The sequence below is a fragment of the Suncus etruscus genome, chromosome 14 (assembly GCF_024139225.1).
Source record: "Suncus etruscus isolate mSunEtr1 chromosome 14, mSunEtr1.pri.cur, whole genome shotgun sequence".
Taxonomy (NCBI): Eukaryota; Metazoa; Chordata; class Mammalia; order Eulipotyphla; family Soricidae; genus Suncus; species Suncus etruscus.
The window spans coordinates 22,527,240-22,546,471 of record NC_064861.1 but is presented as its reverse complement, the minus strand read 5'-3'; the positions used below and the strand labels follow the sequence as shown (position 1 = coordinate 22,546,471).

At 44.0% G+C, this 19,232-nt stretch overlaps 1 protein-coding gene across 1 annotated transcript; it reads right to left on the bottom strand.

Moving 5' to 3' along the window:
• Positions 1–551: 551 nt before the first annotated feature.
• LOC126028316 (uncharacterized) lies at positions 552–5,806 on the bottom strand. The gene is given in 3 exon segments (XM_049787336.1): positions 552–1,288; positions 1,291–4,269; positions 4,348–5,806. Coding segments are annotated over 3 exon segments (5,175 nt in total).
• Between the last annotated feature and the right edge of the window lie 13,426 nt (positions 5,807–19,232).

The window sequence follows — 19,232 nt, the reverse complement described above, 5'->3', positions numbered from 1 at the left end:
ATCTCAGGCCCCACTGTTTTCCTTTTATCCAGCCGCCTTTTTCCTCCCTCCCTTTCTGCGTGAAAGTGATGTTTAGGGTGTCACCTTTACTACCTCTAACTACTGTAATGAGGTCCCAGCTGGAAGAGGGGTTCCAATAGGCAGTGCCAGAGGTTTCACATCCCCATGCTTTACAAAAGAAACTTTCTATCCCCCCACATCGGCGACCTTCCCTCTTAGACTGTTTTTCCCTGGGGCAAACATAGAACGATGCCTGCCGTAACTTTCTCTGCTTTGCCAAGGAACTGCACCCTGGCAGGTCGGCTACGTACTGGCCCCTAGTGTACACTCCCTGTGAGAGGGCTCGTTTCTGAAAGACGACTTTTTCCTGGGGAACCGTTTCAGGTGACTCTTCCGGGATGTCCCATGCCTCTACACCAGCAATGAGGGCGCAAACCTCGGGGCGCAGTGGTGGCCACCAAGTATACGGGGGGGCCACCTTGGAAATGCTCCACACAGTGTCTCCAGCCTGGGAAATGACTTCCCAGGTCAGTGTCATAGGAGCGTGGGGGTTACCGCTCTGGGCAGAGGCGACGGCGCAGGCGAAGTTTAAGAGGATTATCAGTTGCTTCCACTTTCCATTCATCCTTAAGCTTTTCAGCAGGAGCTTTCTTTGTGTGTGACGCGTGGATCCAGGCAGCAATTCCGTCTACTTTCACAGCTGTTGGGGTGGTTAACAGTACTAAGTAGGGTCCCTTCCACCTGGGCTCGAGGGTTCCCACTCGATGACGTCTAACAAGGACCAGATCACCGACTTGGATCCCGTGTGGCACCGCAGGAGTCCCAGGTGAATAGGCTTCTTTAATCTGGTCCCAGATCTGGGTGCGGACAGCCTCTAGAGCCTTAAGGTGGATAAACAAAGCAGAGGGTGAGTGGGAATCTAAGGCGGGGTCTAATACTCCGTCTGGTCTGGTCAAGGGGGGAGGTCCCCCAAAAAGGATCTCATAGGGAGTGAGCCCGAAACGTCCGGGTGTGTTTCGGGCTCTGAGGAGCGCAAAGGGAAGGAGGCCCAACCAGTCCTTCCCGCCGGTCTCAATAGCCAATTTAGTGAGGGTCTCTTTTAGAGTTCTATTCATTCTCTCTACCTGCCCTGAACTCTGGGGTCTATAAGCGCAATGCAATTTCCAATTGGTCCCCAGCTGTTTGGCCAGTCCCTGACTTACCTGGGCGACAAACGCGGGCCCGTTGTCGGAGCCGATTACCTTGGGTATCCCGAACCGGGGCAAAATTTCTTCCAGAATTTTTTCGTGACCACCTGGGCAGTTTCAGACTTTGTGGGGAAAGCTTCAACCCATCCGGAGAAGGTGTCTATGAAGACTAGAAGATATTTATTGCCATACCTACCAGGAACGATTTCTGTGAAATCTACTTCCCAGAAGACTCCTGGTCTGTCTCCCCGCAGCCGTTTTCCTGGTTCTACGAGCGGGTGGTGGGCATTTGTTAGAACACAGGCTTTACAGGACTGGGTTACTTGTTCTGTTATAGTTCGTAGTCGGAGTACGTGATAATTGGAGGCTTTTACTAGTTCGCACAATTTCTTTTTTCCTAAATGTGTTAGGTGATGGATACTCTTTACATAGTATTCACCTTCTTTATGAGGCAAAATGATTTTGTTGTCTTTAGTTTTTGCGATCCCATGGCAGTCAAATCCGCTGGATAATCCTTTTTCCTTTAGGCGTTCAATTTCCTCACAGTCTATTGGTGTGTAGTTTAGACTGAAATTATCTTCTTTTGGTTGGGGTTTCTTTCGTTGCTCACATAAGGCACAGGAGACAGTTCCTTGTGCGGCTTTCTTAGCAGTGTGATCTGCCATTCTGTTCCCTGCTGCCACGGGGTCCATTCCTTTTTGATGTCCAGGACAATGAATAATAGCTACCTTTTTCGGCAGGTGTATGGCTTCCAAGAGAGCAAGGATTTCTTCCTTGTTCTTAATTTCCTTTCCTGCAGCCGTGAGGAGTCCTCTTTGTTTGTAGATCGCGCTGTGAATGTGAGCGGTGGAAAACGCGTATCTGCTGTCGGTGTAGATGTTAATAACTTTTCCTTCTGCCAGCTCAAGGGCTTTTGTCAAAGCTTGTAATTCAGCTTTTTGTGCCGAAGTCCCCTCAGGAAGGCTGCTGGCCCATATTACTTGCTTCCCATCCACTATGGCTGCTCCGGCTTTTCTTTTTCCATCCATGATGAAGCTACTACCATCTGTGTACCAATTCGGCGCCCCATGCCAGGGCAGATCTGTCAGGTCTCTCCGGGTTCCAGTTTCCTCAGCTAAAATGTCTGTGCATGAGTGTACCGGCTGGGATCCGTCTGTCTCCGGGAGCAGGGAGGCGGGGTTAAGAATAGCAGGCGGTCCGAACGTTATACGGTCGTTTAGCAAGAGACTTTGGTAGTGAGTTATTCGGGCGTTGGTCAACCAACGGTCAGGAGGCTGCCTGACTATACTTTCTAATGCATGGGGAGCGACTATAACTACATGCTGGCCCAGAGTAAGTTTGTCAGCGTCTTTTACCAGGAGAGCCACCGCTGCGATTACCCTCAGACATGACGGCCAGCCGCTTGCCACTGGGTCGAGTTTTTTTGACAAGTAGGCTACTGGTCTTTTCCAAGGTCCCAGGGCTTGGGTTAGCACTCCCCGAGCCACTCCCGCACGTTCGTCCACATACAGGGTAAAAGGTTTGGTTAGATCCGGCAGGGCCAGGGCTGGTGCTGTGAGTAGAGCAGTTTTAATTTTTTCAAAGGCTTCTTGACACTCCTGTGTCCAAGCAAAGGGAGCTTGATCCCGTGTAAGTGGATACAGGGGAGCGGCTAGGGAGGCAAACCCAGGTATCCAAAGTCTACAGAAACCGGCTGTCCCCAGAAATTCCCGTACCTGCCGTGGAGTCTTGGGGACAGGAATGGTAACTACTGTCTTTTTCCTGGCTTCTGTGAGCCACCTCTTGCCGTCTTTCAGGACATACCCCAGGTATGTTACTTCGTTGCGGCACAACTGAGCTTTCTTGGCCGACACCCGGTACCCTAACTCACCCAATTCTTTTAGGAGTTCTCTGGTTCCTTCTTCACACGCTTCCTTGGTGGATGCTGCCAGCAGGAGGTCATCAACATACTGAAGAAGGGAGACTTGGGGGTTCCGAGCCCTGAAGGGGGCCAGGTCCCTATGGAGTGCCTCGTCGAATAGTGTGGGGGAGTTTTTAAAACCCTGGGGCAATCTAGTCCATGTCAGTTGTCCAGTGTGTCCCCCTTCCGGATCTCTCCACTCAAAAGCAAACATCAGTTGGCTGCTGGGGTGTAATTGGAGACAGAAAAAAGCGTCTTTTAAATCTAGCACTGTGTACCAAACCCGCTCCGGTGGGAGGGAACTCAGTAGATTGTAAGGGTTAGGCACAGTGGGATGCAAATCCTGGGCCCTTTTATTAACCTCCCTTAAGTCTTGTACTGGTCGGTAGTCCCCAGTGCCAGGTTTCTTCACCGGCAGCAAAGGCGTGTTCCAGGGAGATCGGCAGGGTACTAGAACTCCTTGCTGTATCAGCCTCTGGATGTGGGGACGGATGCCTTCCTTTGCTTCTTTACTCATGGGATATTGTCTCACCGAGATAGGTGAGGCATGCGCCTTCAGCTCTACCACTATCGGGGGTACTTGTTTAGCCTTGCCAATTCCTGCCTGTTCAGCCCAGACCTCAGGGAATTGGGTAAGCCATTCTGAAGCAACTACTTCTCCAGGCTTTGTTTCATGGAGGCGGTATTCCTCCTCAAGTCCGACTACCAGACAAGTCACAGGAGCTTCCCCCAAAGTTACTTCAGGTCCCTCAGGGGTAAACTGAATTTGTGCCTTTAATTTGGTCAGCAAATCTCTTCCCAGGAGGGGCGCAGGGCACTCAGGGATGACCAGGAAGGAGTGAGTTACTCGGCCCCTCCCAACGTCCAATTTTCTTTTTGTAGTCCAATGGTAGAATTTGCTGCCCGTGGCCCCCACAACCATGGTTTCTTTTGTTCCTAATTTTCCTAGGGGCCTGGTCAATACCGAATGTTCAGCTCCCGTGTCCACCAGGAAGTTGATGGGAGTCCCCTCTACTGGAAGCATTACCCTGGGCTCGGGGAGGGGGACCGAGCCCCGTCCCCCCTAATCATCGAGAGCCAGGACCTTGTTCCTCCTGAGTTGCTTTTTCGGGCACTCCCTTGCCCAGTGTCCTTTTTCTTTACAATGGGCACACTGATCTTTTTCGAGTGGACGGTCAAGTCCTTTTTCTTTACAATGGGCACACTGATCTCTATCGAATGGACGATCTTGTCCTCTCGGGGTTCTTCTTGCCCTGTCGCCCAGGTGCCCTGTCTGCCTGCTTCTTTCTCTTTCTGCTATACTATCCCCTACTACTGCAGCCAAAATTCTAGTTAAATTTCTCTCTTGTCGGCGATCACGCCGGTTCTCTCTGTCCTCTATCTCTTTCTTTTCTCTTTCCTTTTTCTCCTCCTCTGTTTCTCTCTTGTGGAACACTTTCTCTGCCTCCTTCACTAAGTCTCGCAACGAATAATCTTGAAGTCCCTCTAGCCTCTGTAGCTTACATTTTATATCTGTGGCTGACTGCCCAATAAAGGCCATTGCTATGGCCGCCTGTTGTCCCTCTGAAGCTGGATCAAAAGGAGTGTACCTCCTATAAGCTTCCATTAGGCGTTCCAGGAAAACCGAGGGCGGTTCAACTGGACCTTGGACAACCTCTCTTACCTTAGCCAGATTCGTGGGGCGTCTTGCAGCCCCTCTTAGACCAGCAATGAGAGCCCGGCGGTAGACGGTGAGGCGCTCCCTACCTTCTGCGGTATTGAAGTCCCAGGTTGGCCTGGTCAGTGGAAACCCTTCATCTATGAGGTTAGGGAGATTAGTGGGAGTCCCATCGGCCCCCGGGACGTTTTTCCTGGCTTCTAGGAGGACTCTTTCTCTTTCCTCTGTCGTGAAGAGGACCTGGAGCAGTTGTTGACAGTCGTCCCAGGTGGGCTGATGCGAAAACATGAGAGACTCGAGGAGTCCCGTCAGGGCAGAGGGATTATCTGAAAAGGTGGGGTGCATAGTCTTCCAATTATATAGATCTGCCGAGGAAAAAGGCCAGTACTGTAAAGGGGGAAGCTGGTCATCTCCTGGCGGGGGCCCCATTGCCCGAAGGGGGAGGGCAAGAGACCGTGACTCGGAGGGGCGAACAGTTTCTGGACTGCGGCCCTTCCGGCTCCGGGTTCCCCCTGCTGGTCCCGGTTCGCGTGGACCGGCCGCCGGGGGTTGCCCCACAGCGACGTGTGGCACGTTAGGTTGTGCCGGCTGGGGAGAGGATTGAGGTTGGGAGTACGGAGGGGGGGGGAAGTCAAGAAGAAGATCATTGTCTATCTCAGGGTAGAGGGGCGGGGGAGCTGAAGGTCGGGGGGGAACAGGCAAGTTGGGCTCGGGGTCTGAGGCTACTGCCATTATAGTGGAAGTTGGCTCAGGGCGGCCAAATATCCAGGGCTTGACCCACACTGGTGGATTCTGGACGAGGTCCTGCCAGACGAGAATGTAGGGTATTTGGTCCGGGTGTCCCCCTTCAGACTGAAAAATGACCTTTCTTACTGCGGAAATAAGAGAGAGGTTAAAGACACCTTCTGGCGGCCAGCCGACTCCAAAGGTTGGCCATTCAGAGGTGCAGAAGGTCTGCCAGGGGCCCTTCCGTACCCCGACAGACAGATTGTGAGCCCTAGCTTTTACGTCAGTCCAGTGGTTAAGGGTTAGAGTCAAAGGAGTCGTCACGGTCTGTCCCATCTTAGTCCTAATTTCAAGGAAAACTGACACAGAAGTTACAATCAAGAGACAAATGACCCAGAACAAGCGCCGTTCCCGCGTTGCCCAAAGGCACTTCAAAGAGTCGGATGGCAGGGGCCTCCGCCGCCAGCCTAGTTCAATGAGGAAGCTATTCTCCTCGCGACTCTCCAGACCAGGGGGGTACACCAGGCGTCCCTGGTCGTCCCCGCTTCCTCCCGGGACGTCTCCCAGGGTGATCGGACGGTGGACACCCGGACACGTCTGTCTTTATCCACGAAACCTCAGACTTGCTGAGCGTCCGTAAAGCCGAAACTGCGATCGCGCCAAACCTCAGAGAAAAGTACAGCCAGAAGCAAACGAACCCAGACTAAGTAGACACAGACACAGACACAAGAGCTCACCTCCAAGTGGGTCTGGGGTCTCTGGGTGGTCGCAAATCTCCCGGCCGAGCCCCCAAATGAAAGAACTCCCCCGCAGGGGAAGTCCGCTCCAGGCTCAGGATATGCGCGTACCCAAAGAGACTCGAAGACCAGACTTGCTGTAATAACACGAGGGATTTTAATATCTCAGCATGCTGGAGACCGAATCTCATAACTCAGGACCGAGTAGAGAAGATTCGGCCCCCCTTTAGCATTCAGCAAAGCTTTTATAGGGTAAAAAGTCTATACATATCATGGGAACACACCTGCCAGGAAGGAGGCATTTCTCCTTATCTCCCGCCACAAAAGAAGTTATGCGTCAGAGCCCAGGAAAGAGGCATTTTGTTTTCCCTGTGTAACAGATGGGGCAGTGTTTGCCCCTGGGGTCATGTGCGTATCTTTGTCCTTCCCCTGACGGCATATGTCTAATTTAAAATGAGGGTCTTCCGCGAATTGTGGTGGTTAGTTCAAAGGAAGGGGAGTTAGGGAGTGGGGGAGTGGGAAGGTTCCCAGGGAAAGGAAGGGGAGCTAGGGAGTGGGGGAGTGGAAAGGTTCCCAGGGAAAGGAAGGGGAGCCAGGGAGTGGGGGAGTGGAGGAAAGGGAAAAGTGGAAAGGTTCCCAGTGAGCTTGAATGAAGTGTAAATTAAGGCACTTTAAGGAATTAGCTTAGTTGGGATCTTTCTTAAGGCACTTAATTAAAGTGTAAATTAGGGAAGTTAGAGTGCTTAGCCGGGAGCTTTCTTTAGGAACTTAGAGAAGCTTAGGGCTTGGCTTAATTCTCTTAGGAAGTGCAAGTTAGGGAGGGTGCCTAGTTTTTTCTTCTGTTTGCTATTTTCCAGTTCTTACTTATATTTATTATTTTCTTCACACCTTTTCACGTGCAAATCATGCTTGCAGTGTTTTAACAAAATCAGACTGAGGAATACAGCAAAAAGACTTTGAGTGAAGTTTGCAGTATCATGAAATCCCGTATTCTTCAAGTGCTTTTTGTTCCTTGTTTTTGTTTTTATTTTTTGAGGGCCATATCTAGTGATGCATGAAGACCATGTGGTGTGGATCTCACCTAGCGTACTGGCCTGTAAGGCATGTGCTCCACTCCAGCTACTCATCTGCCTGTCACTATGCTCATATCTTTGGTGAAATATTATAGCAAAATAATCATTTTAATGGGTTATTACTATTGTATGTTTGCTTATCTTTGGGATGTCTCCCAGCAGTGCTCAAAGACCTTGTGGGATACATACTCCTGGTGGTGCTGGTAAGATCAGCACTACTGAGGACTACCAGGGCCACCCCAGTGGTACCAGAAATCAACCCTAGTGGCCTCTACATGGCAAGCATGCTCTCCAGCCATTTGAACTATCTCCCCAGCAAGAGTGATCATCTTTCATATATATGTTCTAATTAATATTTATTGTGTCAATGTACATATATTGGTATGATAGTTGTCATGATTAAGGCTTTAGTATGTCTAGATTAAAATACACAAAAATTATTTATTTATTTATTTATGGCTTTTGGGGCCATACCCAGAGGTACTCAGTGGTTACTCCTTGCTCTGTGCTCGAAATTACTCCTGGCAGGTTCAGGGAACCGTATTAGATGCCGGGGATGGAACCCAGATTGGCAGCATTGCAAGGCAAATACCCTACCCACTGTTATCACTCCAGTCCCATTATATAAAATATTATGAATTCATTTCTTTGTTTGTGGTAGATTCGTTGTAAATTTCCTAAAGGGGATAGAACAAGATACTAAACCAGATAACTGCAAGCACAGCCATTTAGAGACAGAATAGCAGGTCTGTCACCAGGTAAATGTTGTCAGCCTGGCTTGCCATGGAGGTGGAATTTACTGAGGTTTAGAAGAAGAAAGGCTTCTAAGAGGATTTGGGATGGGCTTTTGAATATTGCTATATATTTGTATAAATCATTTTCTGGGAGGTAAGGAACCAAGATAGAGTGGGGAAACACGAAAACAGAGTGCCCAGGAGAAGAAACCTAGAATGAGGAGGAAAGAAATCAATATTCTGGGTTTGTTTTTATTGTTCTGGGCCACACTCAGAGTATTCAAGGGTCATTCCTGGCCTTGTTGCTTATGGGTCACTTTTGGTGTTGCTCAAGGGAGCATGCAGTGAGGGTAGATTGAACATAGTCTTCTATAAGCAATGCATGCGTTCAGTCCATTAATCCTCTCTTCAAATCTCCCGCCACCCCCCCCAAACCCTGGTTTTATGAAGAGTGGTAGCTTAAGAGAATGAAAAAACTTAAGATGCTGAGGTCAGTTTTTTCAGCTTAGGTCTACCTTTACCATATTGTAGTTTTGTGGCCTTGAACCTCTGGTTTCCCAGACTCTTGGAATTTATTTTGCCCTATAAAAAAAAAAGATAGAGAGGTTTCTAGATTTCATGTCCTAAAAGTGTATGTGAGTACAGGAGTGTTCCTCACTTTATTCTAAATTTATTTATTTATTTGGTTTTTGGGCTACACCCAGTATAACCCCAGGGTTACTTTTGGCTCTGTGCTCAGAAATTATATCTGGAAGGCTTGTGGGACCATCTAGGATGCCAGGGATCGAACTCGGATCAGCAGCATGCAAGGTAGACTCCCTACCTGCTTCACTATTGTTCTGACCAAATTCACTTTATTTTAAAAAAGTTTTTGATTATTTCCTTTAAATTCTTTACATGCTGTCAGCTGCTCTGAGACCTTATAAGTGGACATGCAAAAGGAGAATTTTTTTGTCTAGCTACAACTAAATGGCAGGAATAGCAGAAGACTTGCAGAGGGGGGGCTAGAATCAGAGACTTTTCATAGTCCTTCTTTCAAAGAATTCTCTCTTTCCTTAGAAGATTTTGTATCTTCTTTAAGTGCTTGTTGACATTGCTAAAGAAAGCCACGAGAGCCTGAAAATTTCAGAACTTAAGCAAGTTCCAGCTAGATCCTGCTGACTCCTCTATCCAATACATATCTAATAGTTAGGTCCTGTGAAACAGTTACAGTGAATATAAATATCAGGAACTCAAGGAGTTCCCAGGGGATTATTTGATCAATCAACCAGCTTTCACAGCACTTCTTCCGTCTCCTAGGAATTGCCTCTTATTTCCTCTACCCCTTAGCATATACTTTGGCTCCAGATGAGTAGGTACATCTATACCATGTGATCAGCCTTTGAAACCCTTCTGGTTGCTGGAAATCTATTTGTTTGAGACAAAGAAAGCATCGCAGGAATCATTTGGGTGTAAATTTTGCTTTATAGCTCAGAATTTCCACAAGTGCATTAGGAAGAATAGGTTTAAGACTGAGGAAGAAATGACATAGGGAATTTTTTTCCAGTCAGTTTATTTGGCTATGGAGGAACTCCCAAGCTGTGTTCAAGAGATCTGAGGATCTGTTCTCAATTCTTGGCCATCCAGGCCTGTGGTGAGGGTTTGAGGTTATGGTATGCTTGGGCTTTGCAGTGCCAGAGATGATCAGGGTCAGCCTGGTGGTGCTCAAGGCTACTCTCTGATAACTGGGTGCTGGGGACCAGGCTTGTTCACATACCAGAGGTATACCTGTACTCTCTGGCTCCTAATTGACGATTTTCAAAGTTTTTTTCCACCTGGCATTGTCTAATAGGTGCTTGTACATACTGACCTATGACTCCATACAGAAGGTCAGACATTGCTTATATGGCAAAAAGGTTTCCTTTGGGGGAAAACTCTATAAAGAATTGTAGTCACCGAAGGGGAATGGTAGAGATTAAATATACCCTTTCGCAAACAAAAGAAGAGGAGAAAAAGCCAACCAAGAGATGGTCAAGACTGTGGTCTAGACCTGTATATCACTGTCCTTTGCTCTCTGAGGAGACAGATCTGGCTCCATGCCGTGCCTTCTGTCTGTTCTACAAATCATCAGTTTCAATATTTTTTGTCTATGATGTCAACATTTCCAGGATACATTAGTGTTCCAGCTTGTCTAGCAATCTGTCCACATGCACCATTAATTCCTAACTAGGTGAGATAAAATATCTGGCCTTGCTGTGTCTGCCACACTTAACATCCCTTCCATCCGTTCAGATTGATGAAGGGATCCATTAAACTTTTGGAAGGGATCCAAGTAACTGGACAGCAATATCATAGCTCTGGTAAGTTGCTCTAGGCCAAAGAAAATAGGTAAACATTGGACACTATTGGTCTCTTGATTTTATATTTGGATTGAAAATAAAAGGAGTCAGACAGGGAGGGTAAAGAGAGGTGAAAAATTGTACCTTTCCTCTTATAAAGAACCAACAAAGGAAAAAATTCTTTTTCTTGTGGGCAAGTGAGATTCTCTTGAGATATACTTGAATCTTGTGTGTGGTCTTCAGGAGACCATTTACAATCATCAAGTCTCATTAGATTCTCTCTGAGAAGATGGCGTTAGTTACTTTGCTCCCAATTTTTAATAGGGGGTTAGAAACCTCGCTCCTTTCTACTACTATCTTCTTGCTAGTAGAGACAGTCTTCAAGTGCATCCAAGCATAAGTTTAGTTTGGGGCAGGAGGAATCTTGGCCCCCTTTCCCTTTCCCCTTTCGTTGTTTTTATTGCAGAGGCCAGGAGTGGCAGAAGCTTGCTTGTGGTGCTCCCTGAGGCTGATGTGGTTGTGGTTGGTGCCTGCATTTGTGCTCACTAGTGCTCCCTTGACTTTATCATGGTGCTCATATACCTTCATGGCAGAAGTGTTTGCCTGCAGTTGTGATATTCACCTACATGTGGTCAGGGGCTTCATTTCCAGTGCAGAGCTCAAACATATTCAGTTGTGGTGCTCTAATACATCTGTGTGTTAATGATCTCATGTCCAGGGAATCAGACTCCAGAGCCATTGGGACTGCCCTTGAGACACTCAGGTGGTGCCAGGATCAAACTTATGTCCCCAACCATGCAAGGCAGGCACCTTGCCACTGAGCCAGATTTATATTTAATATATAAATACTTATATTGGTTTTTGGGCCACACCCAGTGGCACTCAGGCATTATTCCAGGCTCTGCACTTGGAAATTATTCTTGACAGACTTGAAGGACCCTATGGGGTGATCAAATTTGGGTCAGCCATATACAAAACAAAAATCCTTCCCACTGTGCTATTGCTATTGCTTGCTCCCCCAAATATTTTTATGTTTAATATCCTAGACATGGAAAATAAATAGACATAATTTTAGTTTGGGGTCAGAGCCATAGCACAATGGGTAGGGCATTTGCTTTGTACACAGACAACTTGGGTTCAATCTCCAGCATCCCACATAATCCCCCAAGTCTGCCAAGAAGTGACTTCTGAAATTAGAGCCAGGAGTAACCCCTGATCATTGCTGGGTGTATGAGGCCCAGAATCAAAAAAAAATTTTTTAGTTAAACTACCTAACTTGGGATTTATTTATGTATTTTACATATAAGTGTAGCTTTGACATTAAGTAGAAAAGAAGGCATAATTGGGTTTAGTTCAGACTTAACAAAATGTACAACTTTTGGTAAATAGTCTGGTCAAGATCTGTGGCTATCCTTCATGGTCTCCTTCAGAGAGAAGTTGGGGCATCCTACTCCCCTGCAATAGAAAGGCCTATGAAAGATTGGGTGGCTTATTATGTTATTCTATTTTCTTCTGGGGAAAGGTGAGCAATGCTAAATTTAGCAACATCTAAGTAGCTCTCCGTCTACTTGTCATGTCCTTCCTGTTTTGTTCGTGATCTGGCACAACTCTGGTGATAATTCTGGGTGAGTGGAGGGGTTGAAGAATAGGGCAGGGACACATTATTTTTCAGGCAGCCTTACAGCTTCTCCCCACCTCCCACCCCCCTTGCACATTCAGGACAAGAACTCATATAGTAACTCCTGAAACTCCTGCCCTGGACAGAAGAACAGTGACAAGGTTAATGAGGTGTCAGCCGATGGAAGAACCAGCTCCAGAGTTACACTCTCCAACTTTTTAATTAGGAGCCCTGATATATGGTTTGCCTGGAAAATAGTCTTTCTCTGGGTGACACCCCTGCCCACACGGAGAGGTGAGGAAGTACACGATGAGATAAAACAGAGTCTGTCGCTGTCTATTTTCTCCCATGTGTCCAGCTCACATCCAGGGCCTGGAGCTGCCTAGAATCATCATAAATAATGTCCCATGGGCTTCCAGAGGCTTCAAAAGGCCAGAGCTGCCAGTGCAGCGTGAATTACCTCGGAAACATGAGCTAGCTGGGAGCTTTCTCTCACCCATTTTTTCTCTGCCTTTGACCCTGAGTTTCCCCACAACCTTTTTTTAAATGCATGTTTCTAGGGTGGTACCTTCATTTAGGGACTCTTATAGGACTGGCTGCTTCCAAGTACTTAAGGAAATACTTAAGAGGGGCTCTCTGTCAAACCCTCAGAAACTTGCCTGCAAATAGAGAGATTTTTACTATGCCTGCCTCCATGGAAATGCTGGGCGCACCCTCTGGCTGTGTTATGATAGATGTGTGTGCTAATCATCTCCAGGCCCCTGTATATGTGACCCCTGGGACACAGTTACATTGCTTCCCCCCAATTGAGTGAAGCTTGCTCAGGAAAGGTTTCAGGGCCAGAAAGACAAACAGTATGATTATGTGTGGATGGATGAGGTGCAGGGAAATGGGAATAAACACTCTTCACTAGAATGCCACAGAGCATATTTCTAGACTGATCCTTGAGCATTTTAAGAAATAGAAAAATTCCTGGGAGACACAGGGACCTCAAGAGAGGAAATAGTTATCAGTGGTTCCAAGAGTAGTGGGAGCATTTAGAATCATTTCTTTTTCTGTCCTACTTAAAATATTGATTTAGAAATGTTTGATAAGTAGTTATGAATTGTACTATATATAAATCACTTGTTCATGTAAATCACTTGCACCATTTAGGGTATGTACCAGTTCTCTCATTCCTACAAACTCTTTTGTACTTACTATCTTTATAAGCAGATGCTGGCCCGAACCCTCTAATCCTGGTACCTTTTCTCTTCTCCATCACTATAGTTCTGTCTTTTTGAGAAAGTTCTATATATTGAATCAAACAGTAAGTCCCTTGTGAACACAGTGCCCTCTGTCTTATTCAAGTTGTATATGTTAAGAGTTGGTTCATTTTATTACAGCACATGGATGTACCACAATTTGTGTATCCATGTACCTGTTGAAGAACTTTTAGGTTGTTTTTAGTGATCTGAGTCCCTCATTGAAAAAAATGTTAGAAAATAGGTAAGATATACAAGTTTCCACTTACCTATTTGAAGTAACACAGTTTTATGACATTGATTATATTTTATAAGCACCTACTTATCTATTTCCAGACCTCTTGATTATTTCTCTAAAGATACCATTTATTTGTAAGTAGTGATTTTTGTTCTTTCCATCCATAGCTAAGCTCAGATCTACCTTTTACTCTATGAATTCGCCTATTCCAGAAGTTTCATGGACAAGGGTCATACAATATCTATCCTTTTGTGTCTGTTATTTATTTTTTTATTTTTTTGCACATAAGATAATGTTTCCAGGTTCATCTATTTTGTTTTATTTGTTAGCACTACCTCATTTTTAATGGCCAAATAATATTCCATGGTATGTATCCATTCTTTGCTTGGTATACATTTGGACTGTTTTCCTATTTTGATTGTCATAAAGTACTGCGGTGAATACTGCCATACAAGTTTCTGTTTGAGCCTGTATTTTTGAGTTCTTTGCCATACCTAATTTTTATTTTAAGTTGGTGCAGTGAGTGTAGAGCCTCCACTTTCTCAGAATCTAGAGTATTTTTTAATGAATGTAGTAATTTTTCTTACTTTATGTCCTTGAAGGATTTGAGGAGTTTTATTTGGTTTTTTAGATTAGTCTCCACACTCCTCTGAGAGGAGGAAGACAGTTATATTTCAGGCCTGCGGAGTAGATTTTAGGTATAGGCCAGACACTGTCAAAACAACACGCCTCCTTGTGTATGGAGCTTTCTCAGGTGATGGGCCAGTTGCTTGGGATGCATTTTATATACTTTATCTAGTCTTTGCAGCATCACAAAGTTTATCACTGCTATTGGGAGGGGACTCAAGGAGTGGCACAAAAAGTACTGAGTGAGAGGCCTGATTTCCTCTGAGAATATATGTTTATTGAGAGAAACAGCTCAGTCTAGTAACTTTCTTTACCATTTAGCACCATTGGTAATTGGGCCAGTGTAACTGTAAGACCAGCAGGGAACAGGCTTAACAGACCTACTTTAAGAAAGATATTTATAATTTATTTTTAAGTATCTGGACTTGTGTGTATGGTAGGGGCTAAAATCCATTTACAGTGACTCAGTCTTTTGTTCAGCAGTGAAAAGCTTATATTATCTTCTGGTCTTGCTAGTTTGCTTATTAAATTTCCTTTGATAAACAATTGTAGAGCAATTCTGCCCAGTCTTTCTTATCACAAATGACCATCCCAGAAAAACGAAAATGTAAGACTATTTTTCTGTTATAGCTATAGCTGAATATGTAATGTGTTTCTTGGGTTTGTTTGCTTGTTTTCATTTATTTTTAGTTTTGGGGCCACATCCAGCTGTGCTCGGGGGTTATTCTTGGCTCAGCACTCAGGAATCATTCCTGGCCATGTGTGTGTGGGGAGATCATATGGGATACCGGGGACTGAACCCATGTTAGCCCTGTACAAGGCAAGTACTCTACCCACTATACTATCTCATCAGTTCTCTTTGCTTGTTTTTATAATAATGTTATAAGTATTCTTTTCCCTCTCAAAATGACAAGCTCCCCTTTTTTTGCCACAGGCCCATCACTGCCTCCTGCCGCCTCTAAGATTCTCCCCCACCAGCCACCAATGACTCTTTGGGCTTGAACCCTTCATGTCTAGGAAACTGTTAAATCTAAAATTGTTGTGAGCAGGGAATATATATGAGTGAATGAGAGTGTATGCATTTTTTTTTTGTTTCATAAAGGATATTCTTTTTTTTTGTGCCATGGAACCTTATTTCCAGGCACTAGGAAGAGGCTCTTTAAAGATGACTCATATTAGACTCTAGATTATCCCATTATTTCCCACCCATTGTAGCCACAGCCTTGGTTCCTAGATCCACATGAGAGTTTAAGCTCCATGGTAGCCAAAGAAGCACACTGACATCCATCAGGCAGCAGAGACTGCAGGGGAAGGGTGGTCTCAGCACAGGGTGAATCATTAGTCTGCTTCCATTCAGAGAGGAGGATCCTAACCCTCGGAAGCCAGACTTTTCTCTTTGCATGCAGAGATGCAGACAAGAGGCAGCTTTGTCTGTTCCTAGTGGTGAGGATTTTTTTAAACTTGGTTGGAATTCTTTGAATATTATACTTTTATTAATCTGACTAAACTTTCACCATAATGAAACAGGTTTAGATGGGTTCACTATCAAAAAAGGATAAATTACAAAACCAACTATCATACTTTATAAAGTTGTTTTTATGTTCTAACCAGAGGACTAATTATATATTTTTTGTCATCATAACAGCATCCAAAAAATAGGCACACACCATCTTTTTTTTTTTTATAGGAGCAGAGTAGAGAAGTTATTTCATCACTAGCCTAGACCACACATGATTTTAGTTTAGGGAGTTTTGTCTGCAGCCCCATCCTTTAGACCCCCCTTGGTGAAACAGAAGTCATACAACTGCATCTCCCTGCTAATAATTACAATTTCAGTCACTCAATCTCAATAAATATTGTTATTTGCTACACATGTGTCCCTATTTTAGATATTGTTGGCACTGTACTTTTTCATTTCTTTATAAAAGATCACACTGAACAAACATTTTAGTTAAATAGCCATGTAAGACTATAAGTATGTGCATTTATGCCTAGTTTTATATATTTAAAACCAGGCAATTAAGTAATATAATAAAAACTACTTAGGTCAACACTGGCAGCCGATAGTATTAAGTCATTAACACCCCTTAACACATTAACACTGTTTACTTAAATAAAATTCCTTAGGAGCTTAGGAGACTGGATATAATTTGATGGGCTGGGAAAGAAGAGGTAATGAGAAGGCTTCAAACAGAAGATGCTGTTTAGAAATGACTCCATGGCAGGTCACACACAGTGCCAATCCAGGTAGGTTCATTTTCTATGGGTAGAATCTGAAGACCAGAGGCTATTCTGAGTCACTATTGTGTTGACAAGTCTGTTGCTTTGAGTATAAATGTCTTTTGTAAGAACTCTTCCCTCCAGTGGATTATAAGATCCTCTCTTTGGCCTTTGCCACTTTTTTTTTTTTTTTTCACATCTGTAGATTGTCACTCAAACATGGGTTGATGGTGGGAAGCATCCTCTAGTGATCTCCCAGGCCTAACAACTGAATGTTAAGATAAGGCTGTCATTTTATTTTTGCTGGTTAGGCCTCTGTATGCTTCTTAACCCATACATTTCTATTATCAATCTGGAAAATTCTCAATGCCAATCTCTCCAGTTACCATCTCCCTGTATTTTCTCTTGTCTCTTACACTACAACTTCTCTCAGTCTGATCACCCTGTCTCTTGACTGCTTACTGAGTTTGCCATGTTACATCCTAAGCAAGGTAACTGCATTTTAATAAGTGGTGTATTCTTGGGTCGAGTGGTGGTACAGCAGGAGGGCATTTGCCTTGCATGTGACTGACCTAGGACAGACCTTGGTTTGGTCCCTCGGCATCCCATATGGTCCCAAGCCAAGAGCGATTTCAGAGCCCATACTCCCAAGCCAGGTGTAATCCCTGAGTGTCACTGGGTGTGGCCCAAAAACCAATAAATAAATAAATGATGTAGTCTAAGAAATTGTTTTCCTCAGAATAAGTTTTCTGTGTCTTCATTATCATTTAAGATGAAATTTTCCTTTAATGGAAGTTAGGTATATTTACATATGTTGGGGAGCCACAACCAGTGGTGCTTGGGGTTACTTCTGGTTCTGAGCTCAGAGGTCATTCATGGTGTGCTCGGGGAACCATATGATATGCTGAGGATTGAACCTGGAACCACCAGGTGCAAGGCACACACCCTACCTGCTGTGCTATCACTCCATCATTTATATCACTCCCATCATTTATATTTTAAACAACTTTGTTGAATGGCCAAAGATAGCAAAACTGGAGAGCTGTTCTACAGAGCTGAACTAACGAGTGTGTGGAGCTGGGGAACACAGAGGATGTGTGTGAGGATGGATGTGTTTTTTGAACATTGGAGGAGGGAAGTACTCCCCTGTGGTGAATGTGGTTTTGGAACAACATGTTCATGAACAGCATTGGAAATCATGTTACCTCATGAGAACTGGGAGGAAAGCTTCATTGAAACATTTATGTAGAATAAGACATATCTATTTAAGTTGTACAGATAAATTAGTTTTGATGAATATATACACCCATGAAACAACTACCTCAATCAAAATACAGAACAATTCTGTAACACTAAGAGTGATCCTTGACCTCTTGGGTAAGATTTTGGCATTGTTTCTTCAAATATCTTTTTTTAAGACCCTGTTCTCTCCTTTTCCTTTGGAGTGTCAACAGTGTATATATTGAACATTTGGGTACTGTTATTTCAAGTCTCTGGGTTTCTCCTTCATTTTCCGTTCTTTATCTTTAAGTTGTTTGGATTAGGCATTTCTGTTGTCTTTTTTTCCCTCCAAGTTCATTGGTTCTTTCTTTTATCATACCAATATGTGATTGAATTCAGCTGTAATAATTCTTAAATTTCAATGTCGAGGGGAGAGGGATATAGCCTCATGATACTTCTCACCTTGTAGGAGGCTTGGACTCTGTGGGAATTCAAGTACAAAAACCAAAACAAAATTTAAGTTTACACGTTGAAGAATTTTCTCTATTAAGATTGTCTAGGTGCTTTTTTCAGTCTACTTTGTTTTCCTTTCATTTTTGAACATATTTGTACAATTGTTACCAAAGTTTATGTTTGCTAAATCCAACCTTTGGAACCACTTGGTCAGATTGTATTGGCTGCCTCTTTCCCTGAGTAGATACATTTGAATGACTATTAGTATTTCTGGTTATTCCTGGTTGAAAATTGGGCTCTGTAGATAACACATTATAATAATTGCAGATCTACTGTATTCTTCAGAAGTTTTGTTTTGTTTTATTGTTGCTATAGTACGACATTAATGGACAGGACTCCAACTACAAACTTGGTAATCCGGTGATGTATAGCTATTTGTATTCTTGGGACTTCTCCTCGCTACCCCTTTTTTCCCCACATAACCCATTGGAAGTTTTCTTTTTCTTTCTTTCTTTCTTTCTTTCTTTCTTTCTTTCTTTCTTTCTTTCTTTCTTTCTTTCTTTCTTTCTTTCTTTCTTTCTTTCTTTCTTTCTTTCTTTCTTTCTTTCTTTCTTTCTTTCTTTCTTTCTCTCTCTCTCTCTCTTTCTTATTTCTCCTTCTTTCTTTCTTTTTCTTTCTTTCTTTCTTTCTCTCTTTCTTTCTTTTTCTCTCTTTCTTTCTTATTTCTCCTTCTTTCTTTCTTTCTCTTTCTTTCTTTCTTTCTTTCTTTCTTTCTTTCTTTCTTTCTTTCTTTCTTTCTTTCTTTCTTTCTTTCTTTCTTTCTTCTTCTCTCTCTCTCTTTCTTTCTTTCTTTCTTTCTTTCTTTCTTTCTTTCTTTCTTTCTTTCTTTCTTTCTTTCTTTCTTTCTTTCTTTCTTTCTTTCTTTTTTCTTTCTTTTTCTGTAATTTGGTGGTTAATCATGGCTTTCAACAACAGATGGTGGTCATTCTCTTTAGATTTTCTTGCTTCTAGAAGTTTCCTTTCCCCTAATTTCTAGTGACTGATTTTCTTATGGGGGCCACACCCAGCAGGTCTTGGGGAACCATGCAGGGCTGGAATGAAACCCAAGACTTTCACATACAAAGCATGCATAACAGTCTTTTGAGCTATTCACTCAGTCCTTGCCTGCCTTTTGAGCTGTGCCTGATCTGTCCAGCAGATAAGATTCAGCTTCTTGGCACCCAACTTGGTCATGATGAGAAAGTTTAATCAGTTTTTTTGGTTTTTGTTTTTTGTTTTT